Source organism: Diabrotica virgifera, chromosome 7 (assembly GCF_917563875.1).
Source record: "Diabrotica virgifera virgifera chromosome 7, PGI_DIABVI_V3a".
Lineage (NCBI taxonomy): Eukaryota > Metazoa > Arthropoda > Insecta > Coleoptera > Chrysomelidae > Diabrotica > Diabrotica virgifera.
Genome location: NC_065449.1, coordinates 9,677,871 through 9,700,513, shown reverse-complemented (window position 1 = coordinate 9,700,513; position 22,643 = coordinate 9,677,871). Strand labels below are relative to the sequence as shown.

Genomic DNA, 22,643 nt, shown 5'->3' with positions numbered 1-22,643 from the left:
AATTTATAGATAACACCAGTACATGGATAATCGCTGAAAGTTTTTTTACCCTGTCATAAGCGGTTCAGATGGTATAAAAAGGGTTTTTTTTTATGTAACACCCTGTAATTAAAAACTAAGCAATGGCCCTCAAATGAAACCTATATCAAAAAATCACCTACTTACTTGTGATTAATCTCCCCAGGGTTTATTCTTAATTTTCGTTACAGTTAGGGAAAAATATATTTTTTTTAAACATCTTTTTTTAAAACTTGTTACCTTTGGGGCGCCACCTCCGCTAAACGGTCGGTGATAGACATATGCTGTCGGGAAATAAATACTAGGAAATATAGTCCTCTTCATTTTACTAGTAAGTAAATTTTTTGCAAAACATACAGGAAGGACTACGTTTCGCAAAAACCACAAATTACCCCCTTTAAAAAGATGGAAAAGGGGGTTTCGGGGCGAAATTTTTTAAGAAAAAGTTAGTCTTATAATAAGCACCCTTTGATATACCAGAAAAAAAAAATAAAACCGGACTTCGTGTCCATTTTGCGAAGTTCAACCTCTGTTTCCTCTATTGCGAATTGCTTCAATTCTGCATTTAATCTCTTTACTTATGTCTCATTGGTGTTTAATGTAGCATCCTAGATATTTGAAATGGGTAATCGATCTCACTGTTATGTTGATCTATCCGTAGGGAAGCATTGTCGTTAGGTTGGCAACTAAATATCATTAAATTTGTCTTAAGAAGCACTCATTTTTAGACCAATTTCTCTTCCTGTCTTGCTTAGGCAATTCAATAACCCTTGAAGTCCCTGAACACTTTTGTCAGCCTATCTAAGAATATTGATCAACTTGCCATTGATTTTCACTCCGACGTCTTTATCTTGCAAAGCCTGTTTGAAAATTATATCCAAGCCGATATTAAATAACAGTAGGGATAGAATTCATCCCTGTTTGACGCCTCTTTGAATGTAATATTCGTCGCTTAATCTCCCATCGACTCGTACGACTAATTCGCTTTTCATTATGGTAGACTACAGTCGGAAAAATGAAAGAATACCCATGAACGATCATGTAAAGGATTTATATTAGCATCCAAAAAATAAGAGTTAATCCATATCGATTTAATTTTTAAAAGTCTTAAGCAAATATTACTTACACGTATTGTTTGGATTTCGTAAATAGGTGACACTGGCTTTGCAATCTAGGCCACGAACTTTGAAAACACCGAAGTCAGCAATTATTCTGCTATTAGTAATTCACGGTCACATTCAAGTATACTCAATCATAACAAAACAATTACGATTTATTTATAGATACGGAGAAAGTAAAGAAAGAGATTATTCATTATTCAGAAACCGACGTGGTTAGACTAGAGACGTTGTCCATCTATTGCACCAACTAGTTACTGTCGTACATAGTGATTTAAATAAATATATTCCGGTAATTAGTGTTTCAACCTAATCAACCCACCATCGGGAGTGATCAACCCCCGTACCACCATAATCACATCAATCACTTATTTTGTATTTGCTGTCTTTTTTTATAAATAACAAACGTTTGTTATAGAAAAAGACAGCAAATACAAAATAAGTGATTGATGTGATCGTTCATGGGTATTCTTTCATTTTTCCGACTGTAAATATATTTTGAAATAAACACTATTTAAACTCTTAATAGGTTTAATTTAAAAAGATTTACATTAAATATTTCAACAATTCCAATATTTATGCAGTTAAATCAATCACCAATCGTCTACTTCAATATCTTCCACTATATCCTTTTCTCCATCATCTTCCGGCTCGACAGGACCAGATGGAGCTGCCTTTTTATGCTTCTTTCCTCCTCTTTTACCTCGCTTTCGTTTACCACCTTCATCATCGTCATCTTCTTCAGAGTCGCTAGGGAACAGCTCAACAGGTCCTTCAGATTTCTTTGCTAAAAATTTTTTTAAAGATATTATATTCAATATACTTCAAAAAATATATAAGAAAATGTTAACTAAATGTTATTTATTCAATAACCAATAACACTCACCATCTTTTTTAGTCCTTTTTAGTGTTGGTAGATTATAATCAGCCAATTCATCGTTACTAGTCAATTGTTTGTTCTTCTTAACTACCCTCAATTTATCCCAACTCTCATAGTACACTGTCAATGGTGGTTTCTTTTCTTTAATCTGCGCTTCCCATCCTTCTATTTGTTTAAAATCGTTTATGTTGATATTGAGTTTTGTCCTTTCATTTTCTATGTATTTTGAATTTTGTTCGATCTTTTCTAACACTTGCTTCAGTTTTCTGGAATAGTTTGGGTTTTTGCAAGATTTGAGGAACTTTTTGATCTAAAAAATTTACTAGTTAAAAAAATCAAATGTATGAGCCATATATGGTCATAAAAATAACAACTGTGACAGAAAACTGTAAGTAAAAACCTGATTCAAACAGACCAATCATAGGGCTTTTCAACAACAACAGTCATTTGTTCGAAACAGAAGCTCGAAACAAATGACAGTCGATGAAAAGCCTTATTGGTCCAATATTTTAATCAATAGTCAATATTTCTATAGCGATACGCTTTAATTACTATTTTTGCTAAATTTTTAATAACTTTTCTCAAAACAAAATAACATTAGTAATTTAAAATTCACATTTAATATACAAACCATATGCTAACAAGGGCCGTTAAGTTTAAGAAACGAAATGTATCCCTAAGCAGATTGTATAAAAGTAATGTTTTCTTCAAGGAAACACTAATAGATTTCGAGGCCAGATTGCCACGCTCTTTATGCCAACTTCTTAAAATCCAGAAAGGTTCTCATCTTTTAAAACGCAGATGTAGTAATTTAATGCCTTTCTAGCCATATTGTAAAACCGCAAGCATGGTGACATAATAGAGTGTGGTGGTCTGGCAGTATCGACACAGCAGGCGAACGATTCAGACACACCCTCGCTAACAAACCCTTACGAGATAATAAACGAAGCACGCTTGTTTACCCAAAATAAATAAATATATTAATGTTCGTTGATACACTTATTTTCAATTGATTCCGTCAACACCCCACCATCGGAACATTTCCACTTTCTAAAATTACAATGGAAGGATCGACAATAGCAATACTAACAGATGACGGCATCTTTAAAAATATAGAATATCAACTGAGTATCACAGGGTGACTCTCTATCAACTTCACTATTTAATGTCGCTATAGAAGGAACAATACAAGCTACCGAAATAAAAGGTACAATTTGTAACATTGATTTAGTAGAAACCTAAGCAGTTTAAAGTAAGAATTTACGAAGTTTTGCAAGGAAGCATTCGAGAGAGGTTTGGCAATAAATCAAAGTAAAACAAAGTACCTAGTATGCTCAAGAAAAAAATACAGTTAATGTGACAAGGCGAATATGAGTTTGAAACTTGGTAATACTAACGAACATAGTAATCAATGAAAGCATTCTGGCAGAAAACAGAACCTACTGGAAATACAACTTGCTCAAAGTTAAGAAGCTTACTCAGAATATTTAAACTGAAAATTTACAGAGCAGCATTAGACCAGTAATCACATATGGTGTTGAAGTAATGTGCTTGACACAGAAAGATGGAGGATCCTAGAGAGGAAAATCATTCGGAAGATAGCAGGCCCACTAAACTTAGGTAATAATTAATTTAGAAAACGTGTACGCACGGTGGCTAAGTAGTAAACATCAAGTAGACTACTTAGTAGACAAAGACAAATATTTGGACCTACGAAGAACAACAAGAAGAGCAGTAACAGCAGCAAAAAAGAAATGTGGGATAAGAAATGTCAAGAGATCGACACTTACATAGGCGGAAGGAAGTGTTCAGAGACATGGAAATTTTTAAACAAAATAAAGAACACAGAAAGAAATACTACTTCTATTCAGTTAATACCAACAGAAAAATGGAAAAAATATTACGAGAGTTTGCTAACAGAAAGTAGAGCCGAATTTACCACAAAATCACCAACAGAAGTATTCGTTTAAGCCGAAGAGATAGTAGTGGGAGTTGATATGGTGAAGAAAGCTGTAAATGAACTAAAAAATGGTAGAGCTCCAGGGCCAGAAAGTATTCCTGCCGAATTAATAAAATGTGGCACAGATAAACTCTTTCAAGCACTTACTTGGTGTATGAACAAATATATAAACGGTATCGCACCGGTTTGACCCAGTTTATGGAAAGTAGCTTATATTTTTTCCATTCATAAAAAAGGAAATAAGTTGGATTGCTCAAATTAGAGGATTATCGGTAACTAGTACACTAAGCCCGGTGTACGGGCGCATTCTTAGAAATCTCATTGTGATGGAGTATAGGGAACAAGAAGAAGAACAGGCTGGTTTCCGCGCTGGAAGGACTTGCACAGATAATGTCATCTGCCTAAAACAATTAATTGAAAAAAATCAGCAACCAATCAAGAGCAACCCAATCAGCAACCCATCTCATGTTTGTTGACCTCCGTAAAGCATACGACAGCGTTCCTGTGACTAAATTGTGGAAATCACTACAAGAAACTAACATCAGTTACACTCTAATCAAAGCCTCAAAAAAATCTATATGAAAATTCTACATCACAAGTAAAAATTGGCAACACAATATCTAAAAATGTTGTTCTGAAGCTATTTCCTTGCGGCATTTTTATAATTAAGTATTTTCTATGGGAAATAAGCCACAATTTTACTAAAAAATTAATTTATTAACGTTTCGAAGCCCAAATCGGGTTTCGTTGTCAAAATACAAAATACTATTAAAATAAACAAAAATGTTGTTGCTAAGTAAAAAAATTCTTCTAATAATTTATTTAATCTGACTCATTTATATTGGCAATTCAGACGTATATTATACATTTTAAAGTAGAAGACTTTAAAATGATATCGCCAATATTTATGAGTTGCCTTCCTGGGACGACTTTACTAAAAGATAGTTCATTCGATTACATGAAATCAATCCCAACTCAAGAATATCCGTCGCAAAAAAATCATAGCATATGATCTGTCTTTAAAAAGACAACCAAATGCAACGATGACAGTAAAATTCTCGCGTTAGAGACTTCATAGTAAATCACAAGGGAAAACCAGGAAAAACCCTGTGATACTATCCAGACATCATAAGTATTTGGTCTTACATTTAATTTACTCTCAAAAAATAATACCAAATTCTGACTTGTAACATGTTTAAATTATAAATAATATTAATAATATTAGATATACAGTGCTAGTCAAAAGTCCGTACCCCCCCTCGTATCTTTTGAACGGTTATACCTATAATAGTGAAATTTGGAGGGAGGAAATAAACGGACGTAAGCTTCTTAACTAGTCATGACAGGTGACGTAATAGTGACAGATGACTTTACAGCGCCACTGTGACAGATAATTTTAAATGGGACCTTATGGCAAGTGATACCTCGTTTGAAAGGTATTGAAAATACCTATTCATTTATACTAATTTTGTTTGAGTTTAAGCTAATTTTGATGAAAAAATGAAATAAATATAAAATTGTAGTTTCGCATTTAATTAATAAAAATTCAAAATTCTGCCTATGATTACTTGTCAAAAGGGTAGAAGTTTACGTAAAAACTACTAGAAAATTGAAAAACGTCAAATTTTTTGACAAAGAAACCATAGGCGGACATTTGAATTTTTGTTAATTAAATGAGAAACTACAATATTATATTTATTTAATTTATTCACCAAAATAAAAATCCACCTACACCCAAAAAAATTAGTATGGCTGAATAGGTATTTTAAATACCTTTCAAACGAGGTATCACTTGCCATAAGGTCCCATTTAAAATTATCGGTCACAGTGGCTCTGTAACGTCATCTGTCACTATTACGTCACCTGTCATGACTAGTTAAGGAGCTTATGTCCGTTTATTTCCTCCCTCCAAATTTCACTTTTGTACGTATAACCGTTCAAAAGATAAAAGGGGGGGTACGGACTTTTGACTAGCACTGTATAAGTAATACTAAAATATAAAATATGTACTATTTAACTCGGTATTATTGATTTACTAATCTTGGTATTTTCTTTCTATTGACTTCCTCTTTCAGTATGGGTAACAACACAAACTATCTTTTAGTAAAGTCGTCCCAGGAACGCAACTTATAAATATTGGCGATATCATTTTAAAGTCTTCTACTTTAAAATGTATAATATATGTATGAATTGCCAATATAAATGAGTCAGATTAAATAAATTATTAGAAGAATTTTTTTACTTAGCAACAACATTTTTGTTTATTTTAATAGTATTTTGTATTTTAACAACGAAACCCGATTTAGGCTTCGAAACGTTAATAAATTCATTTTTTAGTAAAATTGTGGCTTATTTCCCATAGAAAATACTTAACTATCTAAAAAGTTCATCGTTAACAAGGGTCTGCGCCAGGGTTGCTGTATTTCACCAACTTTGTTCAAGATATATGTTGCAAAAGCACTAAACCAGTGGAAACGTAAATGCCACGGTATGGGTATGGACCTCCGAGAGGTTTGTTTATATACCTTACAATTTGCTGATGACCAAGTCATCATAGCTAATGATAAAGACGATCTACAGATATGGCAAGAAAACTAAAGGAGGAATATGAACAGCGGGGCTTGGAAATTAATGTGGAAAAAACTAAATACCTACCCATAGGAGCTGAGTTATCTAATATCGAACTAGAGGATAATGAAGAAATCACATCCTGTAGTGAATACACGTACCTGGGAGTAACCTTCGATAGAACGGGAAGAGACGATGAGGAAATAAAGAAAAGGGTAACACAAGCAAGAAGAACAACTGACTACCTAAATGGAATACTTTGGAGCTCCGAAATAGGAATACAGCGAAAATACAATATCTATGAAACACTTATTAAAAGCAGCCTACTTTACGGAGCAGAAACTTGGAGAATAACCGAGAACAACAGGAAAAAATTAGAAGCTGTAGAAATGGATGTGTTTAGAAGATCGTTAGGTATATCCCATAGGGAAAGAGTTCGAAATGAGGAAGTAAGACGACGAATTGGAATAGATGGTTACTTAACAACAGACATTGAGAGGAAACAGTTGATTTGATATGGTCATGTTCAAATAATGGAAGACACAAGATTACCCAAAAAGATTATGCAGTGGGTACCACCAGAAAAAGAAAAAGAAAAAGAGAGGCGACTGCAGGCGGGATGAGCGTTTATTTATTTTATAACGGTGTCTTGTGTCGTAGAAGGCAGCCAGCGGAGGGAGGACACTTTACATCCAAACTTCGCTGTCTGCCTATATTTTTTTTTATTTATTTTTTTTTATCTGATTTTACTTATTTATTTATTAATTTTATTGTGCTTTATTTATTTATTTTAATTATTTATTAATGTAATCAATATTAGGTTTGTTCTAGCAAACAGTCAAACTAGTCAGAAACCGTCAGCAAACAGTTGGTCAGTGAGAGAACGTAATACAGTCACCAGTACTATCCCCTCTACTCGCGCTGGTCCACTATTCGCTGATGGTTTCAAACCGTTTGAAACTGATGCTAGAACAAACCGTTTATTTCTAAAAAAAATATCGTTTCTTTTTTAACAAATTTTATTCATTTATTTACTTATTTATTTAGTGCACGTCGTAACAGAGAGCCAGTATGGGGAAGACTCTCTACATCTGGTCCATGCCGACTGTCTTGGGTATTGTTTTCGTTATGCCTATTTTCTGTTTCGTTGTTATTTTTTGTTTGTTCTGTTCTGGGGCAGCTAGTGGGGGAGGACATTTTACATCCCACATCGCTGACTGCCTCCCCTTTTTAACCTAGAGTAAATGGGTACGAGTGCGAGTGTGAATTGATGAATGTATGAATGATTGGTGTTACTCGTAATTGCCAACTGGTTTTGTTTTGCTAGTTCCATCATAGATGAGGGGCCCACTGCTCGCCCGGCCCGCACATGGGTTGCGCGTGGACGGTCGCTTCACCGGCCGGTCTGGCGCAAGGCTTGTGCGGGAGGCCATCCAATCCATGGAATGCACGCGAAGAGTGCCAGAGGGGAGTTAGGAGTAAGGTCGACAGACATGCTCGCTAAGAGCGGTTCCAGACTCGTCGGCTGGAGAAAGAGGGGGTGGGTTTAGTCGGTAGGTGGCCCGTCGAGATGAAGTAGGACGGACTGAATCCGACACATCTGGGACACCTTCCCAGACGGTGTTGCGAAGATTCCCACCTCCTAAAAAAAAAGTGGGTACCACCAAACCGCAAAAAAGAGGAAGACCCAAACAGACATGGAAAGAAGGGGTAACCAAAGCAATGAGTACAAGGGATTTAGAGATGGCCAATGGGATGATAGAAGGACGTGGAAGTTGGGTATCGGACAACGTCGAAAGACGTTTAAAACCGATACATATATGTATATAATTTAGAAAACTGATGAACTACGAAGTAAGATAACCTTTGAAAAGAGATGCTATCGTCAGATTTATCAAGGCAGAGACTCAGATGGATTAAACATATAGAAGGAAGAAATCCAGAAGCAGTTACCACTAAGATTATTGAATGGAGACCAGTATCAGGCAGACCATGAGGAAGACCAAAAACCCGATGGGAAACCAGATACTTGCGGACCATAAGAAGATGGATGTTAGGGAATGGATAACCTTAAGCAGAAACAGCAACGAATGGAGAAATATTGTAGAAGACACCAAGTCACACAACCAATTGTAAAACCAAAATGTTAATACTGACTGATTCCCCATGACAGCCCAATGAGGGCAGTAATCACTCCACTAGGAGTGTAGATGCCATGGTTATGATTTCCACTTTCTCTCCATTTATTTGGATATGATCCAAATCCAATTTGGTAAGATTCTGCATGCTGTCAACGTACGCTTCTGATGGTAATGTTTTTTTGACCTTACCATGATCAAATATATGTAATCTGTAATGTATTTTTTGTGTGAGAGTCCTTTATGTCCGTATTTGATGTTTTTTAATGTTCCAACCAACAACCGACAACACCAGTAGACAATTTTTTCCAAAAGTCAGACAGGGTTTTTTTCTACCAATAAAAAACTTCATAAGTAGAAGTTTTTTAAATCTTACATGGGATCCCTCTCTCTTCATAGTGGTATTTTGAAATTACTGACCATAGCTCTGAAGATGGCTTTATAAGCCGAAAGCGCTCAGCTGGATTTATATATTTTACACACTTCAAAAGTACGCTGTCTTTCAGTATTCATAAATGTGTACAAAAACTATTTCAGTCTTTACAAAAATAATTTTATAGCCAGAATGATCGCCAATATTGGAAACGAATAGGCACCAAAAGAAGATCTATATATTTAAAGTAGAATACACATACCTGTAAAATTGAAATTAAATTCATATCTGGAAAAGCAAGAGTGTGTGATTGGGCACTTAGGTATTCCAGCAACATTCCATAGACTGTTTCTATAACCATATCTTTGGAACCATTTTCTTGTAGTTGCGATTTTGACAGTCTCAGCAGGCAAGTGAAATGTAGTGGTTTCATTGACACTTTTTTGTGTTTCTTATTGAAATCAAAAGATGTCAGCACCTAAAAACATGTTAATCATAATATAACATACAGAAACAAAATAATTATAATCTGAATAAAAATAGACGGTTTCGTTTTGATTCAATTTAAGTCTCTTGCCATCCCTTGACACGTGTTTCTATGTTTACCCGTTATCAAAGAGGCTTTGAAAGAAGACTGAATTGAACCAAAACGCACCGATCCATTGGTAAATATACTCAGGGACAGAAATGTTGCATATAATGGTCCTGTCGCCAGTAGGGGTACAACGGCCTCCTTAATTCAGATGGACTTACCCAAGTTTTCTTTATGTATTTTGACCCGTAGAACACGAATTTTTTGGGTAACAGTCGATCCGGATGTCGATAAAATTGTTATAAACAAAGAACTTGAGGAATCACATAACAGCGATTTTTCGCAAAACAAAACATTTTTTTGTATTTTTTGGGTCATTCTAAGGAAAAAATGTTTTTATAAGTTTTTTCGTAGGATGCATAGTTTTCGACATAAACGCGGTTGAACTATCAAAAAAAAAGAAAAATTGCAATTTTTGAACCCGAATAACGTTTGATTGAAAAATAAAATAGCAATTCTGCTTACCGCATTTGAAAGTTCAAGTCAAATTCTATCGGTTTTGATTATTTTCATTGCTAAAAATTAATTTTTTTATTGTTAAACAAAGCTATAAACACATAGTGCTTGAATGATGTTTTCAATGCATTTCTAATTTGAAATCGAACGAGCAGGCGCGCATACAGAATTTCTACGTATATTACGTACATTAAAACGCATGCATTGGGCACGGGAAACACTATGTGTTTACAGCTTTGTTTAACAAATAAAAACTTAATTTTTAGCAATGCAAATAATCAAAACCGATAGAATTTGACTTGAACTTTCAAATTCAGTAAGCAGAATTGCTATTTTATTTTTTAATCAAAAGTTATTCTGGTTCAAAAATTGCACTTTTTCGATTTTTTGCAAGTTCAACCGCATTTATCTCGAAGACTATGCATCCTACGAAAAAACTTGTAAGACCATTTTTTGCTGAGAATCACCAAAAAATACAAAAAAAAATGTTTATAACAATATTATCGACATCCGTCAAAAAAACTCGTGTTCTACGGGACAAAATACATAAAAAAACTTGGGTAAGTCCATCTGAATTAAAGAGGCCGTTGTTCCCCCCCCCCCCCCCCCCCCTGGCGACAGGACTATAACATGTGAAGTGAAATTTTTTGTGCTGCTATTTTTAGCCCCCCCAGTTTCATAGGAATATGATTTCTTTTCCGAATGAGATGTTTTATAGTGTCATATAAATGCTCTATTAGATTTAAATCTGATATTGACTATACAGGGTGATTGATTAGTGGGGTAAAGGTCAATAGATCCGCTATAATAATAGATAGCAATAAAAGTTATTAACAAAAATTCTAGCCACCTTTGAGCTTCACATTACAAAATTAGTTAGAATATTACAGGGTGTTCGATAACACAGTGGCAGACCAAACTTATGTTTTCGAAGTTATACTTCTTTAGGCGCGATTGTACACACCGACAGTATGGTATTAGTCATTATACGGGCTCTGATTGGGTGTTGAAATGATCTGTCAATAATAATTGTTCAATATGGAGGTAAACAAATGTTGTATAATATATTAGTTTTATTGTTGTGAGGACAGAAACAAAAAAGTTTATAATTGTAGTGACTTTTTAAATAGTTTTTAAAAGCAACAGGTACGTAATAATAATTGTAAATGTTTCAGTATCGCAATAAAAAATTACATAACCTATTTGGAAAATGTAAAATAAACCTACCTAGTATGTATGTAAAATAAACCTACCTAACCAACAAAATTTCTAAAAATATTCATCTAATATTGTTTTCTTGCTCTGTTTGTTGTGTTGTAATATTTTAATTCCGTAGACATCAAAATAATGTGGTTAATTCGGAACTGTCAAGTTGTTCAGTTGCTCTATCTACCAGTAAGATGCATAATATGTCCCGGTAGCCGGTATCTAAAGGTGCTGGAAATTGAACACAATGTACGTGGGTTCAATCAACACAAACTTTTATTTTTTTTATACATTTTATGATTGTAAGTATATTATTATATAATTTTTTTTAAGAAAATACGTATTTAATTAAAATTTTTCCAACAATTATTGTTCAGAAATCATTTGTGGCATTTTTCAATGTGTTTGTGTGTGTTTAATTCTGTTATAAGTATAACTTCTTACGTGCGTACAAAGTACACACACATTACACATTATTTTAAATGGAACATACTATATTTTATTTTAAATTCGAAATGCTGTTAACTTCTCTATCACAAAAATATAAAGGTTTGTTATGTTAGAGGGCATTTATAAAGTTATAACCAATTTTATATGAAAATCGTAACAAGTTCAACTCCCTGTATAAATAAAAATAAGCAAAAGAATAATGGTTTATTAATGCCATATTTTTTTATGTATGTATTGTCAAAATTTTCAGGAATGATTAATATTGTTAATTTTCTTTACGTCAAATACAGGGTGAGTCAAAACGCAAGTACAATATTTTCTCAGTAATTTTAAATGGCACACCCTGTATTTTATATCACTATTGAAAAGTGCCATTACCGTACTTTAATTTTTAGATAACATTCCCTATGTCTAAATTTATTAGTTTTCGAGATATTTTCATTTTTCAATGGACCAGTACCGTGGCCCCCAAATCACCAAAATTTAATAAAATGGACTGATTTTTTTGGGGTTACGTTAATTATTGAAGTTTATAAAATACCTCCAACAACAAGGGATGAAATAAAAAATAGAATACAAAGTGTATTTCGATGTGTTATTTTACAAATGCTTCGTAGAGTAAGTAGCTCATTCAATGATCGTTTTTAGGAGTGCATAAAATGTGTTAGGAGGTAATTTTGAACACCTTATGTAAGTAAATATTAAAAATATTTTATTAAATGTATCTTCTAATGTTTTGAAACATGTTTTTTTGCCAAATGTATTACTGATAAATTATTTTTCGTTCTTTATTTGTTACATTGTTACATTTACATACAAAAGTAGTGTTTAATTGTCTTCACAAAATGTTGTATTTTGTGTTTGTGTGTTTTTTTCTAAAATTTATTACTAATTTTCTCTCTTTATTTGTTACATTTACATAAAAAAGTAGTTTTAATTGTTTCAAAAATGCTGCATGTTGAGGTTGTGTTTTTTTTTGTAAAATGTATTATTTTAATACAAATAAATACTAATAAATTATTTTTATTTCTTTATTTGCTACATTGTTACATTGATTACCAGATTGATAATCAGTAATCGTCAATTGTCAATTCAGTCATGGCTTACTTAAAATGTAGATAAATTTGGGCACCTAAAATAAGTTGCTCTGAAAATGAAAATATCTCGAAAACTAATAAATTTGGACATAGGGAATGTTATATAAACATTAAAGTACGGTAATGTTACTTTTCAATAATGATATAAAATACAGGGTGTTCCATTTAACATTACTGACAACATTACTGTAACATTACTACTTGAGTTTTGACTCACCCTGTATTTGATATAAAGAAAATTAGCAATGTCAATTATTCTTGAAAATTTTGACAATAAATAAAAAAATATGGCATTAATAAACCGTTGTTGTTGTGCTCATTTTTATTTATACAGGGAGTTGAACTTGTTACGATTTTCATACAAAATTGGTCATAACTTTGTAAATACCCTGTAACATAACAACCCTTTATATTTTTGTGATGAAGAAGTTAACAGGATTTCGAATATAAAATAAAATATAGGGTGTTCCATTTAAAAAAACATAAGTTTGGTCTGCCACTATGTTATCGAACACCCTGTAACATTCTAACTAATTTTGTAATGTGAAGCTCAAAATCTGCTACAATTTTTGTTATAAATTTTATTGCTATCTATTACTATAACGGAGCTATTGAGCTTTACCCCACTAATCAATCACCCTGTATGATAGCCAAATCATTTTTAAATTGAACCTCATCAAGGTAAGTATGAGTATAGAGTTCTATATCGAGTATAATTGTATCAAGTAACTATACACTTTATTTGACGTTTTGAGTTCTACTTCGGAAATAGTTATCTAACTACAAAACATTTCCGAAGTGAAAATCAAAACGTCAAAAAAACTTGATTCTAAAGTAAAATTGTGGCTAATTCCCACCAAAAATTTACAAATAAATCATAAAAACACTAAAGAATTTAACCTACCTCCAACAAAAACGGCAATACAGGAATAAAAACCCCTGTTTCTTTCGACAAATCCATTAAAATCTGAACTATATGAAACCTTAAAGGGTAGTACTGTGCAGTTGGAATTAATTTGATGGTACCTATACAAATCTGCACCAAAGGATACACCAACTGTTGCATTATCTTCTTATTGTAAGTCACTGCTAGAAGATTTCCCCACAGCTTCAACGAATTTACGAATTGCCAATTATACACAGCTTGTATATTCTCTTTCTTATTCACAGTTATGGCATTTCGTAGATGTATAGCTAACTGTCGAATGTACAAAAACACATGTTGATAGGCAAAATTCACATCCAAAGCGAACATTTCAACTAAAGACCTCCTCATGAAGTTAATCACAGGCAAGCCCTTGAAGCTGACGAATTTTGAGTTCTTGACGTAAGTCATGTACATCGATTTCAAAACTGTGTCCAAAATGGTTGATTGCTGGTTGTTGGTTATTCTTAAGATGCAGAAGAATGCTACTACTCGGACGGAGTCTTCTGCGGTTCCCCAGAAAGTTACTAGCCTCTTCACTATGGATTTGGTTATGTGTGGGAATGAAGTTAAAAGAGAGGACATATAATGCAGATGCTTTAAAAGCACTGTTTGTATATTTGACGATGTAACGCCTTGTAGAAGCTAGAAATAGACAAAAAAGCATTAAATCAGTATTATAGTAATACAAAAATACAATAATATTAAAGACAACATATAGTCCTAATGACAAATGTATAGACACAAACTAAAAATTAGATTCTTCAATTCATTCTTATTTTTGCAACGTGATTGTTTTGTATTATCTAAAATCTAAATGATACATGTGAGAATGAAGACTATTTTTGTAGTCTTCTAAGAACATTTTGTATCATATCAATAACATACCTTCAATATATCTGTAAAGTATGCCTTCAAATACTTTTTTATCTTTATAAACTTCTTGCATTTATGTGGAGGTTGCTTTGATTTAACTTGTAGACCTAAAAATCTTCTTACTGCTGGGCCCAATTCTAGCACACAGAGCTGGATAACTCCATTGAAAACAGCAGAACCTAAAATAAAATATGTGTCTATCATTCACATGTTTTGTATTTTGATAACAATTTCCAAAGTGGAAATCAAGACGTCAAATAAACTTAATTTTAAAGTAAAATTGTGGCTCATTCTTAACAAAAATAATAAATTCTATCTTTTCATTTACAACTATCTGAAGTTTACCTTCAACTTTATATTCAGCTGGTTCTTGATCTTCTTCTTCGCTTACAACTGTTCTTAGAGCAGCATGGAAGGCATGTGTCACTGCAATTATTGTTTTGTTACTCTTATCTGTCTGAATTTCTGTTTGCCAATGTTTTAATAATTTAAGAGTTATCACTCTTGAATCTTTTGGCTTATCATTATCTTCATCCTAAAAAGCCAAAAAGATAATAAATATACTTACATGGATGTAAAAAAATAGTACAGTAGAACCCCGATTATCCATGTGTGGATTATCCAGGCTGCGGATTATCCAGGCTGCAGATGATTATCCGTGCTATGATTTTCTATTATTACTCAAATTGCATTTTTGAGATTTTATCCAAATAGTGTCACAGTAAATCACTTAAGGGAAACTCTATATGCCGAGAGGGAGACTTATAATGAAAGATTTATTTTTTCTGTTATCTTTTTATGGTAGGTACATATTGTATGTATATACATACTGTCTATTTAAAGTCAATTGAAAATTGAACAGAACACTTGCAGAAAACAGATCCGTTAAATGATATATTTGAACCTCCTCGTAAAATTTGAATTTTCAATTGACTTTGGATAAATGGTACATATGTATTAATATATAAGAAATAAATGTTCGGATTATCTGTGCTTCTCAATTATCCGTGCCACGTCCGGTCCCAATGAGCACAGATAATCAGTGTTCTACTGTACATAAAAAGTGAAATAAAAAAGAAAATAGAACGAAACAATAAATACAAATCACTTTCTGCTTAAAAAAAAAACAAAAATTTACCTCAAAATCACTCTCATCACTTGCTACTGACAGTTTATCACTAGGCTTATGAATATCATCATCCTCATCATCATCACCTTCTTTTTCTTCACCTGCTTCCCCATCTTCCTCGTCTGATAAATTAAATTCTAGCAATTTCTTGTCATTCTCTTGCAGGAACTTGTAAAATTCTGGGTCACTTTCTTTTAATTTTTCTAAATCCCTCTTGTGCTTTTCTGCTGAATCTTCTTCATCACTTTCTTCTATGTTCTCCTGATCATCATTTACAGTTGCATCTGAAATGTAAATAAAAATTGTAAATTTGATCTTGCACCACGTAACAAGATCTGGGAAATATTAAGGGGAACAGAGCAAAATGCAAAATTTTCGATGTGTTTTAAATGTATTCATTCTTTTTTTAGAATCCTGAGAAAACTAATAAATATTTTTGAAAAGTTTAAAAACGCAGAATGAAAGATTACATGATTACTGAGGGCTGAAAGTTGCTGAAGAGCTGAATAAGTTACAGGGGTGAAAATAAAAGAGAAAATTTAGTGTGATTTTTAATTGCAAATATTTCATTCCAAAGAAACTTTATATTTATATTTAACTTTATATTTTTATCTAAGGGCCTTTTGGCCCTCGGTAATAAAGTAGTCTTTTATTCTGCATTTAAATTTTTCAAAAATAGTTATTAGCTTTCTCAGGATTCGAAAAAAAAATGAATACATTTAAAACACATTGAAAATTTTAACATGCGTCAAAATTTTGCATTTTGCTCAGTTCCCCTTAAACTGTAGAAATGTGAAACCGAAGTTAAGCCAAGCAGTAGAGAGTATAGAGTAAGCGCCACCCTACTAGATACATGGGTATAGTATTTTTACTACAAAAACGTTATTACGTAGGTCAAAATTTTTGACGTAAGAGAACTGTCAAAACATTAGAATGTGACTTTTCATTATTGCTATGTTTATTATAAACACGGCAATAATGAAAAGTCACATTCTAATGTTTTAACAGTTCTCTTACGTCAAAAATTTTGACCTACGTAATAACGTTTTTGTAGTAAAAATACTATAGGTACCTAATTGCTATGCTTATGGGCTAATCCGGTACATTGTTAGATGTGACTTTCCCCCTGTCATGTTACTGTCAAGAAATTATTCAAAATAATTGTTTTTCCATACAAAAATACATTAATTAATAGTATATTAGTAGTAAAATAACTTTATTCAAACACCAAGAATATTACAATACTTTAAAACTTTTACAACTTTAACAAAATGACAACTATAAACGTCAAAATTATTTATTTATTTATTTTTATTTATTTTTAGAGATACACCATTTTTACAAAAATACGACGTCAACCTTTACAAAGCATAGGTTCAATAGGTTGCGTTAAAAAAAACAAACCAAAATTAAAATTAAACAAAATTCAATAAAAGTAGTAGCTTAAGTTATTATTAAGTTATATAATGCTCAAAATCTCTCAACTGATTTCTTAAATGTTGCTATAGATATTCCAAATAACTCTAAACTATTGCTGTGCTCATTGGCAATTCGTAAAATTCTTGTAATGGGTTCATTTTGACCATAATTTGTAGTGTGGAATGGAATGTTGAAAATCTCAGTGTTACGAGTTCTTCTAGTATTAACATTAAAACTTATTAAACTTAGTAACTCTGGATCTTGAACATATCCATTTATAATCTTAAAAAGGAAACATAAATCCGCTTGACACCTTCTATGATGTAGTGGTGAGATATTTAGTATTGATAGTATATCATCATATGTGTATTGTTCTCTAATAAAACCAATCTTGTAAGCACATACCCTCAAGAATTTATTCTGAACTCTCTCGATACTGTAGATGTCACTATTATATGAAGGAGACCAAATGAGAGAACCATACTCCAAAACTGATCGAACTAAACTAAAGTATAACATTTTTAAAGTTTGTACTGAAAACTGATTACAGTTTCTTAGAATGAATCCCAACATTTTTAAAGCTTTAGCTGAAGTTTCGTTAATGTGATATTTAAAAGTTAATTTAGAATAAAAATTTATTCCTAAATCCTTAATATTATGACGTGCCTCTAATGGTACATTATTTATACAATAATCATAATGTACAAACTCTCTTGATCTTCCAAAAGTAATTTTAAAACATTTTTTTATATTTAAGTATAGCATGTTTACCTCACACCAACTAGCTAAGCTTTTAATATCATTCTGTAACAAAGAGGCGTCAACTAGGTTATTTACTATTCGAAATATTTTAAGGTCATCAGCAAACATTAGAAAATTACTACTTTTAATCACTGAGGATATATCATTAACAAATATATTAAATAAGAGAGGCCCAATATGAGACCCCTGAGGAACTCCTGAGGTTACAGATACTCGTTGAGATAAACAGTTTCCATATTTAACATACTGACATCTACCAGATATATAACTACCTATCCACTCAATTATTTTACCTCCAAATCCATAGCCTTTTAATTTAGCAATAAGCAGATCATGGTTAACTCTATCGAGTTATTTACAAGGCACTCAAAAAGTTTGGGTAATACAGATTGGTTACAAACTGCTCGATAATTTTCAACATCATTTTTATTACCAGACTTAAAAATTGGTGTTAAATAACTAGTTTTCCAAAAATCAGGAAAGATGCCAGTACTCAATGAGGAATTAAATAAGTAGCAGATAGGTTTTACGAGAGTAAAAATGCAATGCTTGAGAACATAAGCTGGCAAACAATCTGGTCCAAGCGATAATTTCCAAGGCATCTTTGAAACACTATCAATTATGTCTGAGAGCCCAATACTATAATTATTCACATTTACACTCTGCTGATAGTTAAAAATTGGGATCTGATTAACTTTAGAATTAGAATATGTAGTTGAGAAAAACTTACTAAATAAATTAACTACGTCTTGAGCATTATCACCTGTACTATCACCGTAGGACATATTAGATGGCAGATTATAACTTTTACGTTTATTATTGATATACTTCCAAAAATGTCGAGGATTAGATAGAACCCCATTCTCAATGTTATTCAAATAGTTAGTATAACATTGAGAGGAGACTTGTTTACATTCATCTCTTAACTGAGAAAATCTTAAATAATCATCCCTTCTACCAAATAATTTATACTGCTTATGTATTTTCTTTTTTAAATATATCAACTTCCTTAATTTACCATTAAACCAAATCGGAAACGTTGTTTTAAATTTTTTGATCGGAACAAATAAGTCAAAACCTGTATACATAAAATCATAAAATACTGCTAAGCTGTAATTCACATCATCTGATAAGTAAGTCCCAATTAATACTTGCAAAGTAATCATTTAATCTGACATAATTTGCATTTTTAAAATCATAATAAAATTCCTCGTAGTTCAGTTGATAATGCTTTTCAAAACCAGTTAATTCTACAACTATAGGCGAATGATGGATACTATTATCAAATAGCGAATCAAGTGGAATAACTACATCAACATTGTTTAAATTTGTAAATACTAAATCTAGAAAGACATTACGACTGTTAGGTAAAGTGTTTATTTGAAACATGTTAAAATAACCAAAAGATAAGCTTTAGATAAGCTTGATCTATTGTTTGTCAACTTTCTATGTTAATATTCAGTTTCTATACATTTTCTGACGTTCTAAACGTCAGTAGACATAAAAATAAACATTGCAACAAGTGAAGGGTCCCGGACTGTAATAGCTCAATGTGCCTATGTATCTAGTAGGGTGGCACTTACTGTATATAGGTCAGGTGTAAGACAAGGTGCTGTCCTAATTCATTCGTTATTCATCACTCTAATGGACGAAATTGCAAAAGAATAAGATAAACAGAACAGAACTAAAAATGAAAGTATTTAAACCCGTATATGGGCTGGTGCTACTCTATGGTAGTGAAACGTGGAGAGTGGAAGAACAAAATTCATGTAAAATTCAAGCATGCGGAATTAGAGAGACTTAAAATGAAACAGTTATTGTGGTTCAGCGATATGGTGAAAACGAGTGAAAGTAGAACTGTAAAGAAGGTATGGAAAGTTGCATCAGATAAAAAATGACAAAAAAGCAGGCCAGCAAGAACACGGATCGCAGATATTGGAAAGGCTTTAGCAAAAAGAAATATTGGGTGGAGGTGGAGAAAGGCAGAGAGATTAGCTACTGACTGAAAGGCATGGAGACGTCTGATTTCTCCACTTACCTCGAGAACCTAAGATAAAAGAGGAGAGCTTAAGTAAGTAATAATTAATAGCAACGACTCAAGACAGAACAAATTCCCTGCAAGATAAAACACAAAAAAAAGGCATTTAATAACAATCATCTACCAGTCAGGTCAGAAATAAAGTAAAAGTTTTTTTTTAATAAATATTCAGGAGCGTCATTTGAAATTTTGTTTGGGGGGGGGGGGGCAAGCACTATATATACAATACATTATACAGTAGACTCGCGATTATCCGAGTCTCGGTCATCCGAGCCCCTCGGTTAACCGAGGCAAAAGTAATAACAGGTGAGTTAAAATTTTCAACCTTGACGCAACATCGCCGATTCAAAATCAAAAAGAGGAATAAAGCTTATGCAAAATCAAAAACTTTTTTAAACAGTAATATTGATAAGGTGTAGAGGGCACAAATGGGTGTAGAGGGCACTATAGTTGAGGATATTGAAAGAAAACAGCTCATATGGTATGGGCATGTGAACCGAAAGATTGCCTAAAAAAACTATGATGTGGCAACCCCCAGAGAAGAAAAAACGAGGACGACCACCACAGAGCTGGAATCTGGGAGTTAGGAAAGCGATTAGCGCTCGAAATCTAAATGAAGACCTAACTCTGGACAGAATACAGTGGCGTTTGGGAGTCGGACAACATCGTAAGACGTTATAAAACCGAATATATATATATAATATTGATAAGGTAAATGTTTTTATCTTTTATAGACAGTACTCTATTAATTTTGTCATTAAAATATCCACAGTTATGATTATTTACGTGTTTTTCTATCAATATAACCAATCTCAGTGTTAACCGAGTTTTTCCGTATCCGAGGTAGTCACGGTCCCAGTTACCTCGGATAATCGCGAGTCTACTGTATATGATGTTATGATGAATATTGATGTATTTTTTGTAAATTTCAGTCATTTTTCGGGGCTTGACGCCCCTGTAAATATTGTTGGGCTACAATATAACTGTAATATTTACCTTGATCACTGTCATTTAATGTTTCATCCATTTCCCAAATGTTGCAATCGTCTGAGTCTTCTTCAACCTCTACATCTATATTTTTTTCAACATGTTTAGATGGTTTCTGTTTAATTTTTAACTTCTCTTTTGATTTCTTTGAGTACCCTATCACTTTCTTGGTAGATTTCTTTGTTTTGGGATCTTTTGCGACCTTTTTTTGTTTCATTTCTTTCTTTTTCAGTTTTAATGCAGCCATTATTTATGAAAGATATTAAACAGATTATTATTTTTTATAGAATGTGATTTTACAGACTTATTACATACACATACAGATACACATATATCTAACCTATAATTGGCTTGCTGTCATCAAATACCACATGTATAGACCGGTGTGAAGTTTGCTTTGTTTCTTGTTTCAAAGTTCCATGTGTTCCACTTGGATCTACAGACCGAGCGCCTCTCGTAAATTGCACGGCTTCGCGCAATCGTACTTGAGACACGTAAGGTGTTTAAAAATTTGATAAATATGTGGTGTAAATTTTTAAAACTTTGAAGTGTGGTTTTTGACCGTTGTGAGAAATTATTTATTTAGTTTTGTGTTTATAATTTAAACTCTTGTTTTATTTTTAAAGTGTTCTTTTTGTTGTAAGTAGAAAATGAAACGTTGTCGTTGTACTAAGTGTAACATAAACTTTTCGAAATCTACTAACTTGACGGCACATGTAAAAAGAAAACATCCAAGTAATATCATATTTTATACAGGGTGTTTGGTAAAGAATGGGCCATAAGTTAACCGTAGATTTCTAAGCTTAAAATAGGTGGATTTAGCTAACTTACCTTAGCATAACATAAAAGTTAATAATAACCGAAATAGGGTGTCAAGAATTAAACTTTTATTTTATTTATTCTTGAATATTTCCCGAAAGGCATGGGATAACAACACAAAATTTGGTAAGCGGGGGTTTTTTGGGATGAGAAATCTAAATTCGCCACCAAAACTGATGTATTTCCCAGAGGGCGCCACATATACGTCTTTCAGCGCTCATTTAATACGTTCAACTTTTATCCCCTATTCCTATTCTATTTACTTTTTGAATAAAAACTTTTGTTCTCTCACTACTTTTACTTAAAAAAGGTATACTACATTCATCTCACTAATAAACTCAACTACTGTTTTCGAGATAAACGCATTTTAAATCTGCGATACAACATAATTTTTGCATAATATCATTGTAGCTAGACCCGAAAAATAAACATGAAACCATAATAATTGTGCCAGTTCTCATATTTATGTCATTGTATCGCAATCGCAAATTCCATTTGAAGAAATTTGCGATACATTTTTGTAAATTTTTTGATTTTAAGATATTTTTCGGGTGTAACTACAATGATATTACTTATGCAAAAAATTATGTTGTCTCTCAGATTTAAAATGCGTTTATCTCGATAACGGTTTGAGTTTACCGAGATGAATATAGAATACCTTTTTTACAGATGGCGTAGCTACTTTTGCTATAACTACTCAACGCTTAGCTACTCTACCTACCTACATACAATTTGTATTATTTTATCAAAAAAACAGGCATTTACTCTGCAAATTGTATATTTTGCTTATTTGCTTTGCATTTTCATATGAAAATACCGCGGTATTTATCTT

The 22,643-nt window shown here is 32.5% G+C and overlaps 1 protein-coding gene across 1 annotated transcript; it reads right to left on the bottom strand.

The window, feature by feature from the left end:
• Positions 1-1,649: 1,649 nt before the first annotated feature.
• Positions 1,650-21,355, bottom strand: LOC114339772 (nucleolar complex protein 2 homolog). The gene is made up of 8 exons (XM_028290459.2): positions 21,002-21,355; positions 15,796-16,070; positions 15,003-15,192; positions 14,670-14,836; positions 13,761-14,426; positions 9,318-9,533; positions 2,023-2,326; positions 1,650-1,923 (listed from the first exon to the last, which is right to left on the bottom strand). Exons 1-8 carry the CDS (start codon positions 21,237-21,239, stop codon positions 1,730-1,732), a joined length of 2,250 nt encoding a protein of 749 aa, XP_028146260.2. The 5' UTR covers positions 21,240-21,355; the 3' UTR covers positions 1,650-1,729.
• Between the last annotated feature and the right edge of the window lie 1,288 nt (positions 21,356-22,643).